The sequence below is a fragment of the Egretta garzetta genome, unplaced genomic scaffold (genome assembly GCF_000687185.1).
Source record: "Egretta garzetta isolate BGI_Z169 unplaced genomic scaffold, ASM68718v1 scaffold573, whole genome shotgun sequence".
NCBI lineage: Eukaryota > Metazoa > Chordata > Aves > Pelecaniformes > Ardeidae > Egretta > Egretta garzetta.
This window is the reverse complement of record NW_009259180.1, coordinates 282,075-296,847: the sequence shown is the minus strand read 5'-3', so window position 1 is coordinate 296,847 and position 14,773 is coordinate 282,075. Positions and strand designations below refer to the sequence as shown.

At 38.2% G+C, this 14,773-nt stretch overlaps 1 protein-coding gene across 1 annotated transcript in view; it reads left to right on the top strand.

Moving 5' to 3' along the window:
• Positions 1-14,773, top strand: part of GALNT18 (polypeptide N-acetylgalactosaminyltransferase 18) — a 245,384-nt gene that overhangs the window by 174,694 nt on the left and 55,917 nt on the right. Inside the window, 1 exon segment of the mRNA XM_009635644.2 lies at positions 11,833-12,018. Within this exon segment, the coding sequence (XP_009633939.1) occupies positions 11,833-12,018 (186 nt within the window).

Below are 14,773 nucleotides of genomic sequence, written 5' to 3'. Positions count from 1 at the left end.
TCTGTCAAGGGCAAGCCTTTAGCAGTCATTTTGTCTTTTAAAGTAGCCGACATGTTTGATAAAGCTTCCAAATATCTGTTACAACAAAGTTAGTTGTACCACTTTTAGGGATTCCTGAACAAATATTCAGTGATTTGCCTCGGGATTAAGGCAAATGATGACTAAGTCATCATCAGAATCAAGGGAATGTAAGCCCAGGCTTTGACTTAGAGTAATTATGTATGTCACAAAGGCTTTGTGCTTGCAGATGAATTTGTTTACAGGGATATAATGGCCCTGTTAAATGGGTAAGAGGAAATTTTGTTAGAAGGTAATAGCACTTTAAGGGAAAAGGAATGGAACTTGCACCCACTAAACGATACATCAAGACTTTACATCAGCTGACCCAGGAGGAAAATTGCATTTGTAGTTCCGACTGAGTATGGCTCACTACTTTTAGACGGTATATTGCCATAGTAAAATTAGTTGTATTTGCAATAAAATAACATGATAATAAATATATCTGCTTCATTTCTTGTTAGTCTGGCAGTTTGTCTATAGAACTTAGGTGAAGCTGATGCTTTTTATGTTGCTGGAGAACTAGGGGAATGCAGTTTATGAACAGAGATGCAGAAATTAGTTATTTGACCAGAAAATAGTCCCAATATTCTTTGGGGTTTGGTTGGGGTTTGGGTTGTTTTTTTTTTTTTGAAGGTGCTTTTGGCTCATAACTAGCAATCATTTTAATTTTTTTTCTTTTTTTAACCTCCCCCACCCCAGCTTCTGGAGTCGTGATTCTTCATTGCTGACTGCTTAACCTAGTCTCTCTCAATATGGTGCATAGAAGCCTACTGCTGGCTTACATGTCCAGTCATTTGCAATCCTAAGGTGTACCCTGACTGTTTCTCACCTGAGATCTCTTTCTTATAATATGGCCTTGCAAGGGTGTTCTTTTTGGTAATCACGAGCAAGAGCAGATATTTACATTTCCCCTCAAATCTCCATATTTATCTGAAAACATTTTAGACTTTCTCCTCTTCCCCTAGAAGCTTCCAGCAATTTTACCTGTCAGTGTTTCTAATACAGGCCATGAATAACATAAAATCGTGAATATATTACATGCAAATAGATGTCTGTTTTTATTAAGGAAAGCCTCTGCACAGCGTACAAGTTAGGGTGTAGTTTCACAACACGTAGGCTGAAACAGCTATGCAGGTTTACATTTTCTGCTGCTTTTCCTTGCCATCCTCTTGTTCTCACTTTTGCTTTGGCTCTGCCAGCGTGGTTGTCTGAATGGCTGCCCCATACCCACTGTCTCTGAACGCCTCCAGCTCAGAAGTAAACCTTTACATTGTAGTTTGCTTTTTTTTAAACTGCAGGGTTGATTCTAATATTAATCAGTTTGTGATTTATCATGCTGCCTCATGAACTGTTGTCTTAAGGAAAATTGAGAGGCTGGTGTGCCAAGAAGTAGAAATGGCTGGGAAAGAAAGCGAGGGTATTTTTCACTGAGCTGCTGTATTGTGGAACTGTTTGCATGGAGAGTGAGCAGTGGGATGTGTCATGTGTGCATGGTGTCCCTTTTTGTCCTTGCTGCCGGGTCCCCTTTCATGGCGCTCCACTGAGCAGTGTAAATCTTCCCTAAATTCCCTTCAGAAAAACAAATCTAGATATTCCCCAGTCTTGCACTTTCAGCTACCACCACTTGCTGTGGACTTAAAGCCATGTTTTTAACTGATTTTAATAAGTAGGCCATAGTCCTTCCCCCTAGGGAATGATTTGCTGTACAGAGAAAATCCTTAGTGTGTGATCACAGGTGCTGTTCAACAGTATTAGGTTGATGATGTGCAAAGGGGAAGGGCTGAGAAATACAGGAGTAAGAATATCCTTAGTTGCTACTTTTAGATAACATTTAAATACTGCTTTTTAACTTTACATTAAAGCTTTAGAGATGTCTCTCTTATTTTTATCCATTTTGTGAATTAAGAAGAGATCATTTCTAGACTGAACTCTACAAGAAAAATTTGTAAACATTGACCAAATGTTATTTCTTACAAGAAGTAGCCAATGCTTTTCACAGCCCGCAGTTTCACCAAGGTACAAATAATTCCTTGGCAGTGCAAGTATGGCTTAGGTACTTGCCTAGCACCCTGTGTAACCGGTAGTGGCTTCTCAGTGTGGACAGATTTATTGCTAAGGTTAGTTTTGTTTTGGGAAGTACCTCACTGTGTTAACAACCTGAATCCCAAGATCACACAGACTAAAATTCTCTATTTACAGGGTCATAATTTCAACAGGAGAAAAACCCTAGCCTCTATTGAGAACAAAATAAGGAATTGTTTTACCTACAAACGGGTGTCAGTCACAATGTCAACAGAAACTGGCTTTCTGTGGCTTGTTCTGATTTTGTGTCAAACCTGCAGTGGAGTAATTGGGTTTTTTCCCCTGTTTTGCCCATGAATGCCTCAGCAGGTAACCTGCAGCTACAGCATGTGTAATTATACATATAGACAACATTACCAGTGAGTCATTTCTGCATTTTTGCTCTTTCTGGGAAGAGAACATTTTATTAGCTGCTCTCACTGGAAAGCAAATGATTGATACAGCACCAGCTAACACATGGCATCACTATACCCTACAAGTAAGGAGTAAGAGGCACTTGGAGATTTCTCACAGATGTTTTTTCACCGGTTATGTTGTGTGGTTGCATATTACCAACTGGGCAGTAACATAGACATCTGGATGTTTTATGAGAGAAAATTGTTGTTGACAGTGGTATAGAAAGAAGTAAAACAGTTTAAGTCAATATGCGCTTACAAATCAGTGAACTCAGGTGAGATGCAAATTAATTAGTGCATTATTATAAGATAGCCTCATGTTTAATATCTTTCTGCACTTTAAGTCACGGCACGGTGGCAATGCAATTGTTGCTTCTGGTGCTAGAATTCTTCATGGCCTAGTCTGTGAAGATACACTTACTTGTTTTAATGTGATATTGAGGGGAGATGGCTCTAGAGTTCAATTTTATAGAGAGTTTTTAGTACTGCAAGACTGATTTAGTAATCTAAGATTAGACGAAGACCGGTGTGGGAGAGCAAGGGATTGTTGTGTTGTAACAGAACTTGAGTAGATGACTGGGATGGATTCACCAGGATGGATCCAGCATGTTTGAGTCAAAGCTGCAAAGGCTGGATACCTGTACATGCATCACAGCACATTGTATCGCAAGTCAAGCAAGCAGGGCAGAAGACCAGCCTCTCCTCATGGAGAAAAAAGAGGAAACAGAAGTTGTATGATCTCCAGAAGTAAGGTCAGACTTTGCAGGAAGATTGCAGAGCAGTGGTTCATATATGCAGGGAGAATATATGAAAGGGCAAAGCTCAGTTAGAATTGAAACTTGGCCAGCATTGTGACAGGTAACAAGAAGGGCTTTTTTAAGTATGATAATAGCAAGAGGTGGTCTACAGAAAACATTGGACCGATAACTTGCCAAAGATGGTCATCCGACTAATAGGGATGAAGAAAAAGCAGAGGCATTCAATGCACTTTTTGTCTCAGTCTTTAATAATACACCTTGTGCTGCCCGGTCCCCTGAGTCAGAGGACCACAAGTGTGGGAACAGTAATTTTCCATTTGTGGACACTGACATTGTAAGGGACCAGCTGTAGCAGCTGAATGTTCACAAGTCCATGGGGCCTGATAGGATTCATCCCAGAGTACTGAAGGAGCTAGCAGATGTTATGGCAAGATCCCTCTTGATCATCTACCAAAGGCCTTGGCAGTCTGGGGAGGTCCCTGCTGACTGGAAGCTAGCCAGTGTTATTCCAATCTATAAGAAGGGTGTGAGGGAAGACCCATGGAACAGCAGACCTGTTAGCCTAACCTCAGTTCCTGGGAAATTATGAAGATTATACTGGGTACTACTGAAAAGTATTTAAAGAATAATGCAATCATCAAGTACAGTTCACAAAGGGAAAATCCTGTTTAACAAATTTGATATTAAGAAGCATTTCTTTACTAAGAGGGTGGTCAAACACTGGAACAGACTTCCTAGAGAGGTGGTCAATGCCCTAGCCCTGGTAGTGTTTTAAGAGGCATTTGGACAATGCCCTCAATAATGTGCTTTAACTTCTGGTCAGCCCTGAAGTGGTCAGGCAGTTGGGTAGACGATCATGGTAGGTCCATTCCAACTGAAAATATTCTATTCTATTCTTAGCTTGGTATTCTGGTACTGATCAAGTCTTTAGAATTAGTGCAAGATTAACCAGACTGATCAAGCTAAGTACAGCTGTGGCAAGGGAGAGAAAGGCAAAAGCATAAAAGATGGGCAGTGGAATAAGTTCCATGAATACTAAAGCAGTTGTGATGTGGTTATTGTTTGCTGCTTTTTTGCCTTTTAAGATGAGAAGTGATTTCTTTTACTTCCTGTTCATGACTTAAACTTGGCAGTGAAGTGATTTACGTGTCAGTTATTTGCTGTGCCTAGCAATGAGATAGACAGATTTGAAAAAGAACTGAATGAAGCCGTATGCCTTCAGCGACCCTTGAAGCATGTTATCTCCTAGTAACACAAGGCATAGAGTAGTTCCTGCAGTTGTAAACCAGCAACACAACGTATGTAGTTTAACTATACATTATAAAATTTCACAGCTCATGAAGATATGTGCAAAATCAATCCCTGCAGAACAAAACAATTGAAAAAGTACATAACAAAGCAATTAGCTAAAAGAGGAAGAAAAGTACTGACAATTTAATACGAGAAGGATCTTTACGTGTATTACTTTTTCAATGAGAGTGTTTTATAAAGGCACCGTTAATGTAAAATGAGGCCTATGAGGCAATTAATGATGACTTCAAAAGTACGATTTAAGGGATAATTTACATTTTAAAAATTGAGAGCAGCTCTAGTTATGTTAAACCTTTTATTTCCTTTTAAAGAGTCTTTTAGATTGTGGGGTGTGTGTTTATAGGTTGCTTACATTTCACGTTAAGGTTTTCAGCTTGGTTATGGAAAAAAGCTGTTCTCACACACAAATAGATGAGTTTTTCTGAAAATATGACAGGCTTGTATGATGATGGGAAGTAGAATACTCTTCAAAAGCCTCACAGGGCTTCAGTAAAACAAATATAGTAATTTTAAAAATCTCTCCTTTCAGTCTCTGATTTCTCTGTGCATACTGTTCTGAGCTGTGACTATAGGCAGTCACCTCTTGAAATTAAGTTACACCCTAATTTCCCACTCTGCAGGGATACATGCCAATGACACTCTCTTTTCCAGCCCATTCAGCATTTAGAAACAGGGAGTAAACCAGAATCATAGCTTCAGTTAAGCAGTGTATTTTCTTTCTCTTCCTGTCCACCTATATTCTGATTTTTATAATCCCAAGTTTATGTGACTCAGGCCAGGATTCTGTGTTTGTGTAGACTTCTTCAATGAGAGGAAGCTGTTTGAGACCAGTGGAATAAGCAAAATTGTGCATGGTTTCTTGCTGAATTTGGGGAAAGTTAGCCAAATCGATCAGTACTTATTGTCACTACTGCAGTTATTTAGTGAAGATTATCTGACTTCAGTGGAGATATGACCTAAATAAAGATTAATGTATTCCATCCAGTGAGTGTAGTTTCTAGGTTTAGAGACAAACACCCAAATGTACATGACAATCCAGAAACTTTCAGGGTGCGATCCAAAACCCACTGGTTGCTACGGGAAACATCAATGTCGACTTCAGTGATCTTTGTATCTGACCATTCTCCCTGTCCTCTCTGCTTGTCAAGATACCAAAATAAAAATGCAGACCCAAAATTATCACAGACTTAGCTCATGGTATTGAATAAAATTAGTTTATTCATACTTGTCCGTAAAGCCTCAAGCTCACTATTGGTTATCAGTAAATGATTATTAGTAATGACAAAGGTTAACAAGATTCACAAATATTTTTTGCATTAAATTTTTCCCCAAAATATATTTTAAAGATATTGGTGACTGTTTGTTTGTATCCACAGTAGTGATTAATTCACACTCACTATTTTTTTTATCTTCAGGGCATCTTTAATGAGTTCTTTTAATTTTGTCATTTGCAGACTTCACAGAAAATAGAAATTGCTTCAGCTTTTTGAGAAATCACTTAATTATTAAAAAGTTTTGTTTGCAGTCCAAATGAATTGGTGGTTTCAAACAAGGTCACATCAGTTCTTGGAGAAACTACATGATCTGTGTAAATTTAATGAATGCAGTACATGCTCATAAAGTGCTCAGCATCATGTAGGGTTTATTTTTTTATTAGATTAAGCTTCCACAACATGAAAAGAACACTTGGTGATTAACGAGATAAAAAGAAACACTTTTAATAATGAAATGTTGTATCATTTTATAATGAAGTATACATTAAATATTTGAGAAAGGGATCACCTTCAGAATTGTAATTGTTTTGATGAAATATGCAAATTCAGATATGTTTAAATGTAATTGAAAAGTATTTACTAAAGCATGTGAATTTAAAAATAAAACTAAATAGAAGTGGAGACCTTCTGTCTAGTGAAACAGAGTTTCCAGATGTGAATGGAATTTGCTCAAAAAAAAATTCTGGCCAGATTGATTTAGACATTTCTAAGGATGTGTGAGTTGCCCATCTCTGCCGCACACTGAAGGCTGTGCAAATGCTGTCACTACTGCCCTCGGCGTGGTGGGAAGGAGTGAGGGATGATAGCATAGCAGTATTAGGGCTTACGCCTTTGCAAAATGCTTAAGGAAGCCATGTGGTGCGTTACTGCATCTGTAGCTGCCCCGCTTGTGCCATCCTGCTGGACTGCCCAATATTTTTGTCCTTTACTCGTTTAACAGAGTGGAAGTTGAGTTGATCCATTGTGCCACCACCTGTGTGTTCTCTGCAGTTTTACGTGTCCTCTGCTTTCCTGGCTCTTCTAATGCAAAGAACATGTTTTCTATTTGCTCTGTGGGGCTACTTAAACTTTTGTGAACATAAATTCACACAGATGTAGGGCCACAATTATAGCTTACGTGTGAATGTACTTTCAGTGAAGTGCTTAGAGCTTGGACAAATTCCCCACATAAGTCATAACAACTGAAAATTTAAATGGGAGAAAGATTTCCACCCCCCCATCCCCACCTTTTTTTTTTTTTTCTAAATAGATTCTCTATTCATTTAATGTTCCTGTCATCTCCCACTTGCTTTGCTTAGTTTAGGTCACAGGCTTTGCTTAGTCTTTCAGCTTTGTAAATGTAGAAGTTGCCTTGGCACTACTACTGTCCCTTTACAGCTTGAATTTTTTAATGGAATTTTACTACCTTTTAATAGTGATAAAGGAACCCTTTCAAGAGGAGGAAGCTTTCTAAGCCCTTCTTGGGGCTATACCAAACATACGAACCTCCTCAGAGAATTCAAGAATAAAGAGCCCTTTCTAAGGTACTCTTGGGAGGGAGCACTGAAAACACCCTGAAGTGGATTCTGAGAGCTTTTTGGAAGGGAAACTCCACTTGATGTGTTCTTTTTCTAAAATACTATTTTTGCAAAGTGAGCCATCAGGACCAGAACCTCAAGAAATTCCTCTGAAGAAAAGCAAACTTTCTGCATTGCTGGGGCTCCAGCAATCATAGTGAATACTCCCAAAGATACGCAGTCCCTTGCACTTGAAAACTTTGTAAGGTCCTTGCCTTAAGGCGCAGCCTGAGACCCAATGGTACAGTTTTGCAATTGATGCTTTTACAGAATGAAATGTGAATTGCTATTTATTGTATCACAATGATGGAAGCATATGTTATCTTTGACAAGTGTAAATGTATGTTTAGGGATTTGGCGGAAAATTGAGGTTATTGCTAGCAATTTCCACCTCTTGCTACCATAGGTAAAATATCTTTATGGGCAACAGGAAAAGTGCTGTATTTCCTTTTAACCATAGTTTAGCAAATTCATCAAGTTTCTTCCTTGCAATTTGTACAAGCGGGCTTGTCATTAAGTATTACTGATTGCAGCGACAGTATGCTCAGAGATATAACATTTTACTTCAAACCATTCCATCTGGTTAAAAAAAGTCTTTGAAGCTCTTTTATCTTTAGACTTCCTACTAAAGTCATGGGTGATAATTTGGAAAAGCTTCACTGATTTGAAACCTCTGTATTTATTTATAGCCATCACATAAAATAACAGTGCTGGAGCAGTAGAAAGGTGCTATTCAGTATGGATGAAACCTGAATAAAGATTACTAATGACAGAGAAAAATAGCTGTGAAATTCACAGGGGAAACGTGAAGTTGTGAGGAATTGACCCCTCAATTGCTATTCCTATTTCTTAACTATAAAGACAGTCTCCTGTCTACAGGAATTCTATTAGATTAAGAACAGATGACTCTAAAAGGCTTTGCAACTTCCCTCTAAATCGAGTCTTTAAGAAAATCTATTTCTTAGTGTTAAAATATTAATTAAAAAAAAAAGTAAAAATTGCCTTTGACGAAAGGGTGTTGTTTCAGAGTAATTAATGAGTCTCTCCTATGCACTTCTGATGTGAGATTTATACCTTTTCAAGATGTCTTGAAAAACCATCCACAATGGCTCCAACACAATGGTTGGAGTTGACCATGGATTTGTTGACATGAGTAAAGGAGGTGGGGGGAGCTAGCAGCAGTCAGATGCAAGTGGATGGTTGGCCTAAGGAAAGAAAGAAAGAATGGATGGGTGTTCTTGACCTAGCTGCAATAAATTCCCTTATTTCAAATATAATCAGGGAAGAATGAAAAGAAGCTAACACTTTCTGTAGCAGTCAATCATGTTATATTGCTTAATATTCACATATCCTGTTCAGTATAGTGTTTAATATTTAGTGTATCACTAGAAAAGCCCTTCATTCCTTGGCTGCAGATTTTGCCTGTGTTTTGGCGAGTTGGGAATCCAGAATCCCTTGAGATTCCAGAGGAGTTTCATGGCATTTGAAAATCCCGCTTTAATGCCTCCCTACGTTTTCTTTCTTTGCAACTGGCCTCTCCCTAAGTGCAAGGAAATGTTTGGACAAAGGAGCTTTCTCACCATACTGTAATCTAATGGACATAGAATGTTTGTGGGAGAGAAAGGTACTATGGCTTCACTATGGTAGTTGTGACCATCTAAGCAAATCCAGATTGTGCTTTCTGCCCTTACAAAGTATTGCATCTGCTTTCACTCTGCGACTGCTCTGCAAGGCTTTGTAGCCTTCATCTAGAGTAGTGCTGCCTGTTTAGTGCTATGAGTGCAAGCTCTGCAACGCTGTAACTTATGATTTTCAGATAACGTGGTTTTCATGTCTTTGTCTTTAAAAAGTCATTAATTAAAGGACTTTTATTCACCTTGATATATGGAAACTATTGCATATATCTCTAGTCCACTTCTGCTGCATGCTAATCACATTTTCATGGATCGCAGGAGATTTTTGCTTAGAAATAATAGGATTTGGTTTTGAAGCTGTTTAATACAACCTACCTGTTCTGTCAGCATCTGTATTGACAGGTCCCTCATAGCATTCAATTTTTAAGCGAATCCATGGTTCTTGCAGAATAATGAATTAGTCTTTGGAAATAGAACAAAGACTGACAGTGTCTGAGAGAAAGGAGTGGCCACCAGATTTTATTAATAAGTGTTTATTCAGGTAGTGGGTAATTGTTATTTACAAACTACCTTAAAGACTTTGTCAGCTCAGGATGTTTTTTGAAAACAGATATGACTTGATTATAAAGTCAAATTAGATTTTACTGATTACTGAGAGACTACTAAAATTATAGATGAATCCGCTCTTCAAATTTTCAGATCTTAGACATTTACTTGGAAGTTCAGCTTATTATAGACCATGAATTTTTGGCTCAGCTTGTTGTCGAGATGGCTTTCAGACGTAACTCTGAAAATCCCACAAAAGATTTGGTGTTCACATGTTGAACTTGAATCAAGGCCATTCCTAGTTAAAATGAGCAAAGACTAGGCAGTGAAGGCAGTGCATGCAGTGTGTGAATTGTCCTAAGCTAAGTTATGGCCATCTCTACATCTTCCTTGTCTTTTATGATACTAATTTAAACAGTGTACAGTGAGTAACTCTGAAAAAATTTATAGCTGGATGTCAATGCCGTACTGAGAAATGGCTTGGATTGAAAGCAGTCATTGTGTGAGCAAAGCCTGATGATGCTTCACATTTAATCTTTATTAGGAAATGTAGCTGAACCATATAGAATTAAATGTTTGACAAACTATTATTTTTGTTAGATTGTTAAACTGGATTGCCCACTTTATACAATATTTAGAAAGACAGGACACAAATGCTGTTTTCCAGATTACTTATTCTTGTGCCAGGTCAATTGCCCATCTATTTTTAAATTTTTATGATCATCTAAATTTTTCCCCTGATGTTGGTAATGGTTATGTTTATTTAGTCTTACAGTTTGCCAAGTTCTGGACACAGAGACATGCTGAAGTCTTTTCAGCTCCCTTCTTGACTGTACAGTAGGTTCATGGGATAGCTCATCTTCCAGAGAGCTCTGAAAACCAAGGCTCTATCTCTTCTTCCAGCATATGCTGAAAGCAATTAGGCACCAGTTCAGAAAAGGCTTTGTAAACATTCTGAATCCATGCCACATTTTCTGGTCTCAGGAGCTGCCAAATGCCTAAATGCTGTATTCAAGCCAGATGTCTAAATATATAAAATGAATGACTGAACAAAGTGTCTCCTTAGTAGAGCATATGCCTATAGGATGGACAGACCTGAGGGGTCTGACATCAGCTCCAGAACATGATGTTCTGCCAGCACGCATCCCTGGCCACTAGGAGGGAGACCAGAATAGTCTTCTCTCCTGGATGAGCTATTCGAGGAAGGAGCACCCTCACTCTCATTTTTTGTTCTCTTGGTGTGGGATACCAAGCCTCAGGAATCTCTGCTAGCAGTATCATAAGTACCTCTAGGTTTTCACCTGAGCAGCATCCGCTCAACCATTATGAATGGGCTGCCTTGACCTTGTTAGGAAGTTTACACAATACAAGATACACACAAAAAGAGCTTCTATGTAAAATAATTCAAGTACTTCACCAACTGTTAAGGCTGCCAAAGTGGTTTTCTCTTTTGTTGAAAGCAGAAAGAGGGAAAATCAGAAATGAATGCAATACTTACGATTAACATTATGGACATTAGCTCAGCTGTGGTAGTGGGCAAAACTGAAACACACTTGAGCAGGTACAGTAACCTACGTTACAAATGTATTATAATTTGTAAGAGTAGTGTGTGTTGAAATTATTCATAGAACATTCTCACTAGGCAGTCTTTGTCGCTCCTCAAAAGAAATAGTCCTGATCCTTTCTGAGTTTAAAGTAAAGCGTAAGATGCATTTATGTTCCCAGTTGTCCTAGAACCTGAAACTTCAGTGATCTTACAAAGTTGATTTGGCTTAGTTTGCCTTTTACAAAAGGCTGCCTAGTTCAAGGTTCTGAATAGCGCTTGTATGCATTGAGATGGGCTGTGTGTAATCTTAGAGAAATGTCTGCAAGGCATTAAAAATCGAACCCAGATGCTATTGGATGCCCTAGAAATAATTTTATTGATAATCTTTGGAATAACTAAATTGATACAGGAAGATTGTGATGAGAGGCTACTGGTAATGTAATAATTCTGTAGTAAGGTTAAGTAGTAGCAATAATTCATGGTAAGGCAAAGTAATAACTCTCTCATCTCACAGCTGTCTAAAAAAAAAACTTCCGTATGGTCAAATAAGTCCTGGGTCGTTATTCTCTTTTGTAACAATGGCAAGCATAGAAATAATTTCAGTGTATTTACTAAAGGACAGCAGTGGTGTAGGGAGCTCTCACTAGCAGAATGTCTTTTTTCCTCTTAGGTATGGCAATGTGGAGGAAGTGTTGAGGTTCTACCTTGCTCCAGGATTGCCCACATAGAAAGAGCACATAAACCATACACAGAAGATCTAACTGCTCATGTCCGAAGAAATGCACTAAGGGTGGCTGAAGTCTGGATGGATGAGTTTAAGAGCCATGTCTATATGGCGTGGAACATACCCCAGGAGGTGAGTCACAAAGACTGGTGTTTGCATGCTTTGGCTTTAGATACTTTTGGGTTTGGTTCCTGCTCTGAATTTTGATTTTTCTGCTGGGATTTTGTTACTTGTTTCCATGTATATATGTATTTATGTCTTACATATAGGAATAAGATATGCCTATACATACACACTTACATATAGAAATACATATGTAGTGGTGTCTTATTCTAGAATTATTTCTTTGTCTTCGTGTTCCTTAAAAATTAATTTCTTGTCAAGTTCATCATCCTCACTGATGACTCTTCATGGAGATTTTAATGTAGTAGCTGCAGAAATGTGGAAAAAAGTAGCATCAAATCTATATTACATATCTTTTTTTTGAATCTGAGTCTCTTATTTATCATCAGAGAGAGCTATAATTCCACCAGATTTGTGAGGGGAGTTCTGCCAAGGGGCAAGGGGTTTAACATCTATCAATTCAAGTGTGGGTGTATCACTCTGGAGTAATTTCACATCAGAGTACGGGTGGCTGGTGGATGTCGTGATATATTGCAGAATCTAGCTGCAACTCCCTTTTGGCCTGCTTGTCCAGGTTTCTCTTCCATGGATGAGCAATGGTTCACCCATTGCATTGAAAAGATAATGTCAGATGGCTAACCTGAGAGTTCAGTTTGACATCTGATTTAATTGTTCTTCATTTCTGTAGTCAATAGTACTTCATCTATGAAGAGCTATAGGGCTCTGAGAAAGGTGACTTACCTATTCTGGAAAATAGTCAGGATCCATGTAGAATAGGTTGTTCCCACCTAGAGGTTGGAAACCATGGACGTAGTTGACATTGAGGTTTGACTTAGTGTGCAGTTCTCATCATTACAACAACAGCAAGTATTCTAGACTTAATAAATGAACTTGGGCATTTTCTTTTTTCTTTAATAGAATACCTGTAAAATCTCTCTGAGTGATTTTGCAACTGTCCAGAGAAGCTGGTTTTGCTGCGATTTCTGGTTTGAGAAATACAATGCTGCCCTTCTCCTTTAGCTTAATAAGGAAAAAAGGTTAGAAACCAAAAACCAGTTATATATATGAATGCCGATGTTGATTCAGCTGCTTTCAATGGCTTCCTTCGTCTCTCATGGTTAAAACCAGATAATTTTGGCAAAGTGGGGAAGTCTTTGTCCTATTTTCAGGTTGCAGAATTAGCCACGTAATATACCATGAAAGTACCGTGAAAAAAATCCTGTATGATCTGGTATAGGGAAAGGACCTTTCTGGAAGTTAGTCCCATGTTGACAGAACCCAAGTTACCCTTTAAGTGTCCCTGTTTTGAGTAGTCACACAGCATTGCATACAAGAATAAAGACTTTTCCAGGAGATAGGGTTACTTATTTTACATCAAAACAATTTTGAATTAATTTTATTTGTGATTAATCTGATAGATTTAAATTTCAGTTTCTGGTTTTTATTGTTGGTTATTTTCCTGCAGATTGGTTGATCTTCATTGATCAATCATGTTTCAATTTTTTGGCTTCCAAACATAGCATTAACAGAAAACTTAAGACGTTCCTTTTGCTAACCAGGATCGACAGTATTATGCACGTATTTGCATAATATTCATCTAGATATGACAGTGGTGGTGCTTAATCTTGTGCAAAGTTGAGATTTGAATGCAATTTGGCAATCAAATTTGTAAAGAATACAAAAATAAGTTGGTGTTATTACTTGTTAAATTTCCATTTAGTAATAACACAGTCTTGATTGTGCTGATAGGTCAGAAAAAATAAGCCTGTTATAATAAATTTTAAAACTCATTTATTGAACAAAGGAAACATATTTTATTAAACAAAGGAAAAATAAATGCAGTGTGTGGACTGAACGGATTTATTCGGGTCACAAAGTACATCAAGGTGTTTGCATGGTAGATCTTGTACTGCCAGAAGTGATTTTGTTCATAGTTTTGAAGAGGAGTAACAAGTCCTCTTAGTACTTCAATCTCCAGTCATTTTCCCACCACAAATGTACTAATCATTGCACTGAACTGCTTGAATAAATTGCAATGCAGATTATATTCTCTCTTCCTCTTCACAAAGGCTACTGCTGTCAAACTGTAGCACAGACTTAAAAGCTGGAAATGGCTAGTGCTAAATCAGCTTTTAATAGTGGTGGTCTCTTCTGCAATGTAATGAGATGCCTCTGTTGTAGGGAGAAATCTATTACTCTGTGTATGTACAGAACCTGCAGCACAAAGAACCTTCATTTGTATTTCTCACCATTGTAGAAAACGAAATAAACACACACATGCCCGCATACTTACTTAAAATATACTGGGAAACAGCTTAGTTTTCTCAGTTTTAACAGGCCTATACAGCCTGAATCTACTTGTTACCTAGTAATTGGTACAGGATGTTCAGAGACAGTATGGCACCTTTGCGACCATCAGAACGTTCTCCTGTCAGATGGGGTCAGTGACTTACAGCTGGGTACATTCAAGTGTTCTTCACCCAGCTTCCATCTTTTGCCATGTGGAAAATAGGGAAGGACTTAGCTGAGTGTTGAGGCTCTGTTTTTTTTCTGACAACTGGACATGTGCTCAAGGTAGCCCTAATCAGTTGTGTAATTTGAAGCTGTTCTAAGCATCTTTGTGTTTGTTGTGGGAGGCCTGGGGCCAAGAATCAGGGGGAGAGTTCCAAAGACCTGGGACTTCTTTTCCTTTCCCATGCGAAACTTTGTGAGTACTGAACTGATTCGAGAGCAGTAGGAAACAAGTACACGTTTAAGGAAAGCT